The 15,428-nt window shown below is 38.9% G+C and overlaps 1 protein-coding gene across 1 annotated transcript in view; it reads left to right on the forward strand.

Moving 5' to 3' along the window:
• The first annotated feature begins 3,410 nt into the window (after positions 1 to 3,410).
• PIK3C3 (phosphatidylinositol 3-kinase catalytic subunit type 3) overlaps positions 3,411 to 15,428 on the forward strand; it is a 114,662-nt gene continuing 102,644 nt past the window's right edge. Inside the window, exons 1-4 of the mRNA XM_037133536.2 lie at positions 3,411 to 3,558; positions 7,271 to 7,459; positions 10,720 to 10,863; positions 15,186 to 15,315. Of these exons, the coding sequence (XP_036989431.1) occupies positions 3,491 to 3,558; positions 7,271 to 7,459; positions 10,720 to 10,863; positions 15,186 to 15,315 (531 nt within the window). The 5' untranslated portion in view covers positions 3,411 to 3,490. The remainder of the gene's footprint in view (positions 3,559 to 7,270; positions 7,460 to 10,719; positions 10,864 to 15,185; positions 15,316 to 15,428) is intronic.

Raw genomic sequence — 15,428 nt, forward strand, 5'->3', positions numbered from 1 at the left:
TCACTGCCATATCGAATGAGGGCATGTGAGAAGGCACCAAGAGCTCAACCCACCACCCCATTCCTGATTCATACTTCCTAGTGGACATATGACCTCATTCTGTTAGGCTGGAATTAGATAAAAGTAGCCAAAAGGAACCCGAGGCAGGCTCCAGACTGTCTCAGCAAGGAAGATAGAAAGTACAGAAAGTACAAAGAGTGCTGAACAAGATAAACCACCTTGTGCATGACCTTGTCCTTGCAGAAAAGTATCCATTGTTGCAAGCAGAGAACATAGCCATGTGTGTTCTCTCCAGATAGCCAATTGCTAACAGCTACGTCTGCTTCTGTATTTGCTTGCTTGCTCACACCAATAAAAACCCCAGGCTGTAAGCGCCAGGCGCGGCTCTCATCTGTACCCATTTTGGCACCGTGTCTCCGGAGACACCTTGAGAGTTTGCCCCTGTGCAGGTAAAACTTTGAAACTTTGGCCAATAAAGTTCCATCATAAACTCCTGAAGGCTTCCGACATTTGTTGCTCGCATTGGGGTATGTTACAATTCCTCTTTTATTTTCTTTTTTAAAAGATTTTGTTTATTTATCTTTAGAGAGGGAAAAGAGCAGGAGAGAAGCATCAATGTGCAAGAGATACATCTGTCAGTTGCCTCTTGCATGCCTCCTACTGGGAACCTGGCCTGCAACCCGGGCATGTGCACTGACTGGGAATCGAACCAGCGACCCTTTGGTTCACAGGTTGGTGCTCGGTCCACTGAGCCACACCAGCCAGGGCCCCATTCCTCTTTATAGCTGAGACTCTTTACAGTGATGTCATTTGACTACAAGTTTTTCTTTCCCTCAATTGTGACACTAAGAGAAGAGCTTCTTCCATTTATAATAAAAACATTACAAATAAGCACAGGTGCAAAATACCCTTTTATTATTTTTAAGAATAGCATTTGCTTCCTGTTGGGTACTAAAAATATGAGGGGGAGCACTTTGTAAAGTATATGATCATCTAACTACTATACTGTACCCCTGAAACTAATACAAAATCATATTCAGTGTAAACTGTAATTGGAAAAATATATTTTGAAAAAATACCGTTTGTTTTTATCTTTCCCCTTCTGTAGAGGATTGAAGTTCCCCTTTGACCGGCACCACCCAGGCCTCGTGGGACGCTGCTCTGGGATCACTGGTCGCTGTTCCCAACCACACCGTCTTCCACATTGTCACCCGATGAATGGCCAAGAGTCTTGGCTTATGATGTAGAATTTCTCAAGTTTTCAATACCATTTGTTCTACCATGTGATTTGGTTCTAAATGACATAGAGTTATTAGAAAAATTTGTAAAGGCAATTTTTAAATTGGAGCGGAAGAAATTATGAAGTCATTTTTTAATTTTAATATTATATTTTTTCCTTGATGAAAGCTTAATAATAAGTGGTGGCTTTTTAAATCTGTGAGTGCAGTTTTTTTTTTTTTAACTATAAGCTAAGGAGGGTGAGTTGGGTGACAGAAGTTGACAAAAACAAACTTGATGATCACTGGGCAAGTCCTGGGCCACTCAAATGAATGGGCCATTATCAACAGATTTCTTAACCGTCATTAAAATCCATTATTTGAATAATTAAGCATACAATTAAAACAGAATGGCAAAAGAAAAATAAAATCAAAATGGCAACTCCAAAGGTGGATTACATATAGAACCAAATAGTTAATGAAGTACCCTAACACACAAAGAAAGCACCTATGCATAAAGGTTATCTTTTTACAGACAGGCAGTGGTCTCTGGAACCGTGGGGTCTTTCAATGCAAATTGTGTTGGATAAGTATGTGTTATATTAATGAGTTGTAAAAGATCACATGGGAAAGAAAATATGATGTTCTTCCTTTCGAAATAAAATGCCTAAGGCTCCCATTCCCCTATGGACATGGCCTTGACAAGTGCACTCTGATACGCAGATCTAGTAACCAACATCTTCTTGACCAGTGGTTGGCCCAGGAAACAAAATGCCAGATTTGGTTTCTGGCATTTATAAGAAATATATGTATGTTTATATATGAAGTTCTATTTATGTTTAGACATTAAATAACACTACACAGTAATTTAAGTCAGCACTGGGTTTAGAAAATTTAGTTCTTTACAAATTGTCAATATTTTATTTAAGTTTGAGAAGCTTGTTTGACATCTAACCTCACCCCCACTGCTAGAATTATCCACAGACAGGGCACTTGTAACAATTTGTTTTACTGTGGGGCAGCTCTGATGATTCAAATGGTCAGTTTTTATTGTTTGCTGCATCTACGTGTTTTTTCTAAGTTCCAACCATTGGTGGCAGTTATACTTAAGTACAAAGTAACTGCTCTCTTTCTGTTGGAATTTTTAGTTACAGTAGCATAGCTATCATGTTTTCCTTTAATCTTGCTCCCACAGATATTGTTGAGACCTTACTTTGGACAAAACATTGTACATTAGCCATTTTTTAATTTTTGCCCTGAAGGGAACTACATTTCCTTTAACCATTACCTGAGATTTTTTCCTAGTTACTGTAAATTATACATACTCTGGTGATTTTCCTCTTACGATGCATTACTAAAAAAAAAAAAACACACACACACACACACAAAGAAAACAGAGACTTTTATGCATATCACTAATAATAATAAAAATGAATTATTAAACGCAGCAACAGAAATATATTGGCACACCACTTTTGCCTTCAAAGAATTTGACTCTAGTTGGAAATGAAAATTATAATTTTAGATTATATTAAATATTATAAAGACAAGCGTTGTAGGAGGGTTTAGAAAACTGAGTTCTGTAGTCATTACTGACGTTTCTGGAATTACAATCTTGAAAGCTACAGTGGGTCGAACACGCGCAGTACAAACAGGCACCCAAGTACTTTGCCAAATATTGCATGAATACTGGTAACGCCAGGAACTCATTTTTTTGCTTTGCCAAGTACTTTCTCCACTCTTTAGAGCAGAAAGGGGGGGGTCGTTGCTTGAGATAGCAAATTTTTTAAATTAAATCTACAATTTTTAGAAAGGCCACTGAAATTTAAACTTGGCGAATTTTCCACTCATTGTGACCTCTGACTTCCTTGTTTCGCCTGTAGCCAGTGAAAGTTATAATTCCTTATGAAACGAATTTTCTCTTGTATTGATTAGCAACAGCTCAAGCTCAAAAGTCACCTTGTTTTCTTAATAATACAACAAGGTCCTGTCAAAACAGAAGGAATGCAGAAAGCCTGGAAAGTAAGCTAACCGGCTCTGTTTCTGGACTCTTATTTACCCTTAAGCAAGATGGTGGGCTCCCTTGCACTTGCGCAGTAGGAAAGCTGGGCGGGGACTTCCGGCGCGTCCGGTTTCGCACCGGGCAACGATTGGCGCCGCCCGGGGTGAGAGGCGGAACCGGAAGCGCCTGTGTTTTGGGACTCAGCTGGTTGATTCCCCGGGTTTTCCAGCGCCTTACTTCCAGCGGTAGGATCTGTTTTTGCGGAGGCGCAATGGGGGAAGCGGAGAAGTTTCACTATATCTACAGTTGTGACTTGGATATCAACGTGCAGCTTAAGATGTAAGAGAATCTGGGCACAGGGACTGGCATTGCTGAAATTTAGAGACGGGGAGGCAGGCAGGGACCTGTGGGTTAAGGGGAGAGGGTGGTTACTAGTCTGAGGGCAGGCTTGGGGGCGGCGGGGAGGGTTGTTGCCAGGGCTGCGAAGGAAAACGGGAGCGTGGAGAGGGGTGCTGTGGAGGAAGGATTGAGGACATGGTTTCTGGGAGAAGGACAGCTATTAAGAATAAACTCTTAAGTTCCACGGTGTTTTACTTTCTTCAAAGCAATTTGATGTGCACAGCAACTTTTGAGGGATTATCCAATTTTACGGATGAAGAAATCAATTCTCCCTAAAGTCGTCCCCCAGTTAATAACGGGAAGATCTTTACTTTAGAGCGGGGCTTGAAGGGGGAGCGCAGGCTGCAGTTATGGAGAGGTAGACACAGGCAGATATAGATGCTGAAAATGAGATGACCACGTACAGTAGCATTAGAAGCACCGAAAGTGGTAGAAGGTTGGGAAGAATCTTTGGACAGTCTGAATTGTTTCGCCAGGGAAATTAGGAATGAGTCAAAGAGGGTGTCAGTTACAAAGAAGATAGACAAGAGCCTTACAGGAAAATCTTGGGGCATCACTAAAGTAAAGGCCAAGGGCTTGAAATCTTGAGATAAGAATAATGGAACTGAGGGGCACAGGTAGGACGGAGTTGGAAATTATGTCCATTTTAAGGCAGTTTTAGAGGTGTATTTTATATGCAAAAGTTATCACAAATTATTAATCACAACATCATTCATAATGAGTCAGTATTCAACAAATGCTTCTCAGGAAAAAGGCTGCATACCTGCAATAAATACATTTCCTGTTGTCAGGTGCACCTTTTGCATGTTTATTTTTATTTTCAGAAGTTATTTAAGATTATGAAAATTAATTGACTTCATTTTGGGTGATGGTAAAAATAGTATGTCAACAACCATACTGTCCATTTTTTAAAAGACTTTACATACCCATTTAAAGTAATTTCTACATCATACTCCTCTAGATGCTTGTACAGGACCTTCTGGTACAGGGCTTCCCATCAGTTTCATTCCTCCCAGTATTTCTTGGACGTATGAGTGTATTTTTGAAACCTTTGAAAGTTAAATGGAAAGAAAAAAATTGGTCCTTTATTAACAGATACTTCTTTGAATATTTTGAGGCAAAGATAAAGCATTAATCAGAAATTTAGTAAAATTTAGTACTATTTTTTAGCTTCTCAGATTGTTGGGTTGGGGGGTGGAAATATCAATGTAGAATCATAAAATCAGGGAAGAGTAAATTCTTTAATTCTGTTTATTCTCTCCAGGCATTTTCATCCATTTCTATCATTTTAATCTTTTCTTAGCACCATAATTGAATATCAAACTGCCCAGAAGACACATGCACTTTGGATGTCCCAAAGCATTAAACTTTAAAAGTAACTTGTCCCAAATTGAACACCTCATTAGCCTGCCCCTCTGGACTTTCTATATTGCCTCACCCTACTTTGGTGATGGTTAGCAGCATTCACTGCGTTTGTTAAGACAGAAAATTTTGCATTGTACAGACACCATCTCTTGATTTCTCTGTTTGTTCATTCACAAGTTGTCTTGAATCTACTTGCTAAATATCTTTTCCACCCCACTTCCTTAGCCTTATCTTCCCACCTTTTCCTGTCTAATTTTGACTGAAAATCTAACTAATCTTGCCTTTGGTTCCACCTCTCCATTATATTCTTATACTCCTGCCAAAGGTATTATACATACAAATTTGATTATATTTACTGTCACTTCAGATAATTCAATTAACAGTTTCAAATATTCCTTGTGTAAGGCACTGGACTGTATTTGGTGGCTGCTTAGCTTCATTGTCCCCCTACTTTTAACTCTCTAGCTTTTTCCCGACATGAGCCGTATGTGTTAGGTATCTATACCAAGCAACTTGCAGTTTCTCAGACCTAACGTCGTTCTCTTTGCCTTTGTACAAGATCTGTCCAGAAAGTATCCAGCCAGGTAGTATGAAAAATGGCGACACTGAAGAAGATACAAGATAAAAGAACATTATGCAGAGGACAATAATGCCTCAGTCCCCTCCAAAGTGGGCACCATGGGACCTTGCACAGTTCTAATCACCATCAGCTGCCCCATAGTATTTTTCTGAATCTCATCGATGGTCTGAAATCTCTTCTGTTTCAAAGATGATTTTAGTGTTGGGAAAAGCCAGAAGTCACAGGGTGCCAAATCTGGGCTATAAAGGGGCTGAATCACCTGGGTGATTTTATGTTTTGCCAAAAAACTGCATAAGATGTGGTGCATGAGTAGGTACACTGTCATAGTGAAGTTGCCAGTCACCGGTTGTCTATAGCTGTGACCTTTTGAATCATCCAGATAGTTTCCTTGGGGGAATGTTCAGGCTTAACACAAAATTTGATGCAGATTTCATTGCTGTACTTGCTCCGTCATTTTGAATGATGGCCACACAATACACATGCTCACTCAATGGAATCTACCACCCCACTGACTAGTACAGTAAAGTCGTCCTCGTTCATGCATGTGCATTCCAGTCCACTCTCCTTGACTGCCACGTTACATCAATGTTGCGCAAACTGTTCTTGATATATTAACAGTGGCCAGACTTTTTCTGGACAGACCATGTATATGCTACTGTTTTTTTGTTTGTTTTCTGGAATGACTCCCTACCTTTTTGCCTTTCATTTTTCAGATAGTGTTCAGGCTCACTTCAGACAATTTTCTGGGACACCGAGTCCCCAGCTCCAGTATCTTTCTGTGGTGGGAAGAGTGTTGGCTTCGGCCTTTTCTGCCTGGGTTTCTATTCTCATCTCTGTTACTTGGTGATCCCTGGTCTCTGAGTCTCTGCTTCATCATTTATAAAATGAGCATATGGTGAAAAATAAATTGGAAAGAGTATATAAAACGCTCGGTACAATATCTGACACAATCTTGATTTCCATTTGATGTTTCTACCTTTTTTATTGTTTTCTGTGTTTATCTTTAATGATTTACAACACCATATTTTTTAATTTAAAGAAATGATCAGGTAATACATCTATATAGAAAAAATGAAAAAGAATGTGCAGTTAAAAGTAAGTTTTCTCCACAGAAGCAAGGACTTACCATTTTCTTATAACATAGTGTTGTTTATCTTGTCTCTCATTTCTGGGCCTCTATGCCTGATACAGAAATGGTTTGAAAGCATAAATAAATAAGTGCTCAGTTGGGAATTAATAAAAATGAAATCAAGGCCTGGAAAGCTAGTGATGTCTAGAAGGTAGACCAAGAGTTAATGATAGGGTTTAAAGTTAAGAAGATAGAGGAATATGTTGATGAAGATAGAAATAATTTTAGGGAAGGATACCTTTATTAGATGTAAAAGTAACTTTAATGTCATATGCAGGAAAATGTTTAGGACAGGGGTCCCCCAACCTCCGGGCTGCACACCGGTACTGGTCCAGGCCTGTTAGGAACGGGGCCGCATGGCAGGAGTTGAACTTGAATGTAATGCGCTTGAATCATCCCGAAACCATCCCCCCAACCCCAGTCTGTGGAAAAATCGTCCTCCACGAAACCAGTCCCTGGTGCCAAAAAGGTTGGGGACTGCTGGTTTAAGTAATACAAATTTATTGTAACAGCCATAAAGTCTTTAGTATTTGTTATCTCTATGCATTGTCTGAACATGATTGTTTTTATGCTTCCAGAGGAAGTTTGGAAGGCAAAAGAGAACAAAAGAGTTACAAAGCTGTCCTAGAAGACCCCATGCTGAAGTTTTCAGGACTGTACCAAGAGACATGCTCTGACCTTTATGTTACTTGTCAAGTTTTTGCAGAAGGGAAGCCTTTGGCCTTGCCAGTGAGAACATCTTACAAGGCATTTAGTACAAGATGGAAGTAAGTAGTCCTCTTGCAGATGGTGGGTTCCAGACTGTTCTCCCGCTTCTTTATACGTGTTGTTAACTATGATTGGGTAGTGGTTACGGGGGAACTTTAAAAAAATTTTCTTTAACATTTAGAAGCATTGGTTGTATAGTTTAAAGCAGTGACCTACTCAGGATAAAATATTAAACACAGTTAAGATGGAAGTGAGTTTATTTGTATTTAGTATATTGACGTGTTTTTATAAGAACTTGACTGATTCACAAAACGACCCAATCAAAACCACATGTAGCATCTTTAAATTTTATATTCTATGTCTTTGAACACATAAACACTTCTTGATAGTCTTAAATGTTGTCCAGTCAGATGTTTGAAGCTCCAGTTTGTAAAGAGAGATCTACTGTCATTTGTTCAGATCATATTTTTATTATACGAAACTTTTTTTTAAGTTCATGGTTTATTGAGCGTGGCACATTAGCAAACCATTGTCAGGATGCAAGGAACATGAAGTTCCTGACTTTCTAGAACAATACTGTGGGTCCTTAATTTAACCTCTTGATACTTCTTTTTGGTAGGTTACCTGGTGCAGTTTTAATGCGCCATCTGTGCCGTTCAGTACCCTGGTGGGCTAGCTGCAGCTGCTCCAGGAAAGAGCTTATCTCACAGTGTTCATGGGAGTCAAGGTGTGGCCACACAGACTGCCAGGCTCTGCTGTCGAGGGTACAGCCCCAAGTTACCCAGTCGGGCCCAGCAGGCTGGGAGGGGTTTTCAGAGAGAGCAGAAACCCGAGCTCTGGTGATGGGCCGCATGGAAACCAGCTACTTAAATGGTGTAATTTCTTCAGTAGTCTTTTTGTAAATAGACATTCACACACAGAAGTATATATTTGTAAATATATTTGCTACGCTGGAAATTTTCAGACCTATTAAAGTAGAGAGAATAATATAATGAATTTCCAAGGCTCCATCACCTAGCTTTGATAATTACTAACTCAAAGCCAGTTTTTTTTTTATCTATACCCACTGTTGTTTTGAAGGAAATTTAAAATATATTATCCTAATTGCAAATATTTTTGTATATCTCTTTTTAAAACATAGCTACAGGATTATCATTACACCTAAAACAATAGACAACAAATTTCTTAACTCTATCAGAAGCGAGTTTGTGAGAGTTTGAATAATGAATTCATTCAAAATTTATCCAAGTTTATTCTATCATATTTTATCCTGTCCTGTCCTATAATGAGATAGCCCATAGTGAAGGATATCTGTACTTCTTTAGTTACATTTAAGGTGAAACTCTAATTGTAGATGTGGGATTTTGCAAATTTTCAGGTTTTATATATGAAAATTATTCTGTAGGCAAGTGATTAAAATTTTTAAAAAAATTATGTTCTTGTCCCATAGCAGATTTTAAATGGCTTTAGAGAGAAGCATGTACTAACAGTCTAATATAGTTTAAAAATTAGAACGTTAAGATTTAGGAGTATACTAATCAGACAAGAGAGTTAGTACAGTGGTGTTTGAGGGTGGAGGTGCATGTTGGGGATCAGACCATCTGAATCCAGCTTTATGACTGTGCAGTGTTGTGAAAGTTGCCAGGTGAATTTAGTGTTGAACTTAAGGGAGATTTGGAAGGGGGGGTGGGTGGAGAACAAAATGGTGTTCAGAACACATGGCTTTTTGATGTCTGACCAGATCTTTCCAGAATTTCTAAAATATCTAGAGCAGTTTGCAAGCTATTTTGTAGCTGCAGATTCATTTTCTTCTAAAGAACTCTCCTGAAGCAGCCCAGCGTGTAAAACAGGTTAAAGAACAGTCACTTTGATTAAAGGTGAGGGAGGCCTTGTTGGAACACAGAAGACTTTAAAAAAGCAGATCCTTCCGTGGTCATATATCATCTCTGTCCCAGGACAGAAAATGGAGTGAGAATCTTCACAGTTCACTTTGGATGGAAAAGTCAGCTGCTGGCTGACTTTTCTCTCTGACTTGAGCAGTGTTACCTCTGTGGTTCGTTCATTGGCAGAAGATGATACTGCTTAGTATTTACCTTTTTAGCCTGGCCCACCAAATGGAGAGTAATTAAATAAATTCATTTAGTTCCTCAAAATTGTCTGTCATGGAGAATGGCATTTTTAGGCATGTGATTTATCTTTCCAAGACCTATATAGAAGAAAAGGATTTTATGACTTTGATTCTCCTTTAAATCAATGTCCATCTCTAATTTTCCTGTAGGTCTTTGGACTTATATGGTGGGTATAAATGATTTGTCCTTTAAGTTTTTTAAAGTTCTATTCAATTTTTTACTGATAATACATGTATTTGACCTAGAATGGTATATGCCCCTTTGCAAATTGTTCTGAGTAAACAATACTTTTGAGAAAAGAGGAACAATGCTGTGTATCTGTTGGGTATTACTTTGTGTATTGTTTGCATACTTTTCTTTTGCCTTTTTTTGCATAGTTTTCTTCTGGAATTTTAAAAGCCAGCTGTCGATTAAGGGAGTCAGAATTACCATATACATACAGTATGAAGTTTTAATACAGAAGGAAATTTGTAGAGGTAAATAAAGGGTAAAAAAAAGTTATGCTGTCACTACTGTACATTAAGAACAAATGTTCCTTAAGGAAAACGTATATACAAACATGCATCAAAAGCACTAAAAAACCAATATCTAGGCATCATCAGTATTAATGAAATAACCTGAGGAAGAGAAAAACCACAGGTAAAAAAAATGTTACATCTGTTCGGTGCTGTCCCGTAACTTCATGTTACAAAGGTAGTAGATCATCCACTTCCGTCTTAAGGTTTTGGTTGTTTTCTGCTTTGTTCAGGTACATTATAGGACCATGTTATCCTCAGCAATGTTTTGAACGTAATATGAGTAATTCTGATTTCTTTTCATACTATAAAACCTGTGTTCTAGGGAATGCTTAGAGAAAATCACAGTTTGGTTCAAAACAAGTTTGGTTATAAACAGGTTCAAGTGTTTTCCCAGATTATTATTAGCCATTATCATAATTAGTGATAATTGTCTGAATGTTTTGATTAAAGGCTTTACCAGTGTTACGTTTTATGAACTTTATTTTTTCAAAGAAATTTTTTCATGTGTTCTATATTTAAAATTAAAGTTGCCTAGAGCAAAATTGAGGTAACTATCATAATATTTTTTGTAGTGTTAACTTAATCTTTTGGGACATTTTCTCTGGCTGAACCTTCTCATATGATTTGCTAATTTAAAATAAAACTATGCTTATGTTGACTTTATTTCCATAGCTGGAATGAGTGGCTAAAACTGCCTGTGAAATACCCCGACCTGCCCAGGAATGCCCAAGTGGCCCTGACTATATGGGATGTGTATGGACCAGGAAAGGCAGTGCCTGTCGGTGGGACAACAGTGTCACTCTTTGGAAAATATGGGTGAGCATTCTATTCTCCCAGTCTGTAGAGATGTTGCAGTTTTCTGGTCCTTTTCTTTCTGGGAAGCTTCAATAGTTTATGCCCACTCAGGTTCTCCTTCTTGCTGGCACAGTAAAGAATTGCATATTAGCAAATCTATTAGCATGCAAGCAAAGTTTATTAGTGATACCTTCTCATGGAAGAGAGTGGGCCTTGCTGAGGTGGGGGGTGGAAGGCATAGGCCTCAGTGGCAAAAAGCAAGGGCAGCAAGAGCAAGTGGGGAAAAGCATCAGGTCCTTTGTCCTCAGGAAGTGTACAGTTGGTGGGATGCTGGTGAAGAAGTCACATAGTGATTGGGGGGTAAAGGTGGTGCCAGTTTCCCCTGGGGGGACTTCCCAAATGTAGGTATGTATGGGGGTCTGTTAGCTCGAATTCTTATCTTGCTCTGAACTCCATTTGTTCATCTTGTTGTAAAGCAGATATATGACAGGAGGCAGTTAAAGTTGGGGCAGTTACCCAAAGCTATTTATGGGCTCTTTTCTGTAAGCATTAGGGACGCCCGTGTAAAACATATAGTGACCAGAGGTTGGCAGTTAAGCAAAGCTGTTTAATGAATGACTCCTTTAGGCTCTGAGGATCTCCTCCTCTTCCCCCTTCTAGACCCTGGGATGAAAGCACAGTTTCAAAGGCTCTCTCCCACATAGTGGAAACCGTATATAGAATTTCAAGGACTCCCCTCCTCCTGCGGTAGCATGGCATTTCTTGTGATGTTGGAACAGCTGGCAGTATTATCAGACCAGGCTCAGGACTGCTGAGTCAGTGGGTGAGATGCGTCTCCCTCCTCATGCCTGCCTTGGTTTACTGTCCATCCTACCTAACGGTACATAGTTCTGTCATTCTTGAGACTGAATTTGAAACAATTCCTATGAGATGGGCAAATAGATTAATTAAGAAACACAATTATAGTATTCTGCTTTTAGTGATTGGTAATGTGATTCCTATTAGAAAACAGTTGGTGGAAATTAGAGTCTTGCTTTCAGGAAAAAACGCTGTGTGGTGTATACTGTAATGGCTTTGTTTTTTCTGCTTTGTTATAATAGTGATGAAAAGGGTAACAAGCAGGGTTAAGAAGCACTAATTTGCTGACAATGGTAGTGATTATGATAGAAAAGTTGTTAGCACAGTTTCTAAAAATTTACGGACAATAGAAGGTTGTTGTGGAAAAAAAAACAAAACCATATTTCTGTCACTCGTCTTCTGGAACAGAGGAATCACTCGTTTAGAGAATTGTTGATATTCTGTTATCCTTTCTGTGCATATTAAGTGGAATTTTTAAAAAAGAACTCAATAAAGGTCATTTTTCAAGTATTGAATTACCTTAGTATACACTTCCTGTAGGAAAGACAGGTGTATGTTTTATGTTTTATTTTCTTAACTTTCATTTGTTTTAAGAGTGTGGTAGTGCCCTGGTAACCTGATGATTTTGGGGTTTTGTCGTGCACTTTTAGTCTTAAACACCTTTGAAGTATTTCCATCGCCATCCTCATTCTCTGTAATGCTCAGTAGGAGCCCCTTCAAGTCGATCCCCTGTCCTTTTGACAGCACCCCAGTGACCCCAGTGGTCATTAGTAGCTTCGTGCTCTTTGGCGGACAAGCTATTCCAGGCTCGTGGGCATTTTTCCGCCCCAGACCTGATTTTCTTCTACCTTCCATGAAAAATTATGCCGTGTGTTTCCATATCTTCATGACTTAGGGAAACAGTGGTTTCCTTAAATGTTTCTTAAGCAATGAAATAATATGACATGCTCCCCAGTTTTCCCTAAATAGTTCTGGTATGGACTTAGTAGGTTTTAAATAGTGGTCCTCAAAGCATCTATAGTTGAATTATAGTATCGGGAATCTTGTGACTATCAGCTCTTGCTATTTGCAAGTATCTGTTTTTTATACTTGAGTCAGTGTGAAGCAGTACTTCTTGAAGAATAGTGTTGTTAATAATTGAAAGACCATATCTGTTAGGATATGGCTAGAATAACTGATGGTTCTCATTTTGAAAGTCTAGCTTGTGAGATTTCTAAGTAGGTAAGGAATGGATTGATCATTAGACTGAATTGGCAGAGAACCATAGGCAAGCTGCTGATTTCTCCTGCAGATGTCTTTTCCAAATGTGAATTCTGAAGTCAGGGCCGTTGCTGCTATAGTGGCTTGGCACTGGGAGCTGGAGCAGCAGCGGCAGCTGTTGCTGGGGCCTCCGCTGGCATCCGAAGGAGGGCTGCTGTGCTGTTCCGTTTGTCTTGCCTGCTTGGCTTAATTTCCCAAGTGGACATGGTGCTCTGGAGCATCTTCCGGCTTGCCTCCTGGAGGCTGTGCAACTCCACAAAGTTTCCATTAGTGTCAAAAAAGTAATATGTTTACTTAATCATTTGAGTCACTTGCTGTTGCCCCTGCCCTCCATGTCCCCTATCCTTAAATCTCTCCAGACCCATCCCAAGGCTCCTAAATCGTTTAGTAAACTGACTTCCTGCCAAATGCACTTATTTTTGATTTAGTTCATTAAGTTCAGCCAGTCAAAGTAGTCACTGGAGTGTAGGGAGGTGGAGAAAAGGAAGGGAGACCTGAGGTTTCTGAAGGTAAATTTAAGGATATTCATTTAAAGTGATGTTGTTACCTCAGTTTCTTAGAGACTAAGCGGGTCTGCCTGATGTTGAATCTATATCTCATTTGAATTGGAAGTAAAGTGAACTCTATGAAAGGCTTGTATATGCTTTTTTTGTAATGCAACTTTCATTTTTGATCTTGAACATGGCAAATACTAAGAATTTTGGTTCTTCACAGCCAGTCAGTGCATTGGTATTTGGCTTACAAGTAAAGCTTTTGCAGATGTGGTTGCTGCGTATTACCTGTTTATTGCCCACCTTAGAGACTTTGCAACAGATATGGTCTTTAATCTTACTGTGCTCATGAGCTTCTAACCATCCTTTATAGTTCCCAAACTAAATGTTTATGGCATCATCACTTTGTATAATGTTTAGCGAAAATCCTCTTTGTTACTCCAGGAAAATCTATGAAGAAACTTTCCATTAGTCAGAACGTGATAATAACAGTTTTAAAGATTCATGCAAAACTTTTACAGTTAAGTGCAATGTTTTTAAAGATTGGAAAAATGTGTGTGTGCGTATGTATATATGCAACATGTACCTTATTTTAAAAAATGTTTAATGAAGGTGCGCAAAGTGCTTTGGACTTGCCTATTCTTTGGCAGCTTGCTTTTTCAGCTTTGGGGATACTATTTGAGTAGACTTCATGTTGACTGAATGGTTTTGTTAAAACAAAAACACTGAAACAGGGAGGACGCACTAACAAGACTTCCTTTACCTCTAACCCCCTCTGTAAAACAAAACAAAGAAACTTGACGGTAGTGTGTCTAAAAAAGGGTAGCTGTCACAAGTCCCTGTACGAGTTTGTTCAGCTTGTATTCTAGATCTTCTTGGTAGTTTTTTGAAGGAAACATGACAATCAAAGGTCGTTAGTTGTTTCACTTTAAAGTAGGATCACTAAACTCAGGTAGAATGTCTCACTATACGTTTTGTAGACATGGGAATTTTCCCTATATGGATCCACTATTTTATTTTATATTAGACATTGCTCTTACAGAAAAGAAAACAGGAAAAGAGTCAACCTGTGCCTAGTGAAAGGGGTAATAGTTAGCATTTATTGAATACCCATTTGGTGGCCTTTAATACTGTAAATACTTATTACTTGTGCTGATTTATTTATTTTTCTAACAGCCCTATGAGATACAGGTGCTCTTTACAATCACACTTTATAGATGAGGAGGCTGAGGCACAGAGAAGTGAAGCAGTTTTCCCAAGGTCACATCAGTAGTAGATGGCACAACTGGGATTTGGACCCCACAGTTTGATGGTACAGCTTACTGTGCTGACTCATCACCTAAAGGAGACAGTTACATAATTATTTAAATTTTGTTTCAGTTGTTGTGAATATGACATTTTTTCACTGGGCAGGAATCTGGTCTCTGTTACTTCTACGATCTCTACTGAAGTGTTGAAGGGTGTGCGGTCTATTATTGATCCTTCCGTTCGTCCAGTCTACCCTTACCATCTCTGTAATAGTTCTGACTGTTTGGAGGGGGAAAGAATGACATGTGAAAAACAGTGTTTTACATGGATTGAAGTTGCTTAGCTGCTTTACAACCACTGGAGGTTTAAAGCTTGGCAAAAGAGACACGTATTTCTTAGTGTGGGATTTTCTGTTTAGGAATCTAACATTTCCTATAATGAATGGCATTAATTTACTTCTACCCTGAACTTACTCTTTTTGCCTAGCATGTTTCGCCAAGGGATGCATGATTTGAAAGTCTGGCCTAATGTAGAAGCAGATGGATCAGAACCCACGAAAACTCCTGGCAGAACAAGTAGTACTGTCTCGGAAGATCAGATGAGCCGCCTTGCCAAGGTAAAAAGAAACTGTTGGAATAGGTGCAAAGCTCTGAATGAGTCTGTTGTAGTATCAATTAATATGATCAGTTCTGTCATACTATTTTTTAATTTAGATTTAATTTTTTAATA

Source organism: Artibeus jamaicensis, unplaced genomic scaffold, assembly GCF_021234435.1.
Source record: "Artibeus jamaicensis isolate MK-2021 breed Jamaican fruit bat unplaced genomic scaffold, CSHL_Jam_final contig_354, whole genome shotgun sequence".
Classification (NCBI taxonomy): Eukaryota; Metazoa; Chordata; class Mammalia; order Chiroptera; family Phyllostomidae; genus Artibeus; species Artibeus jamaicensis.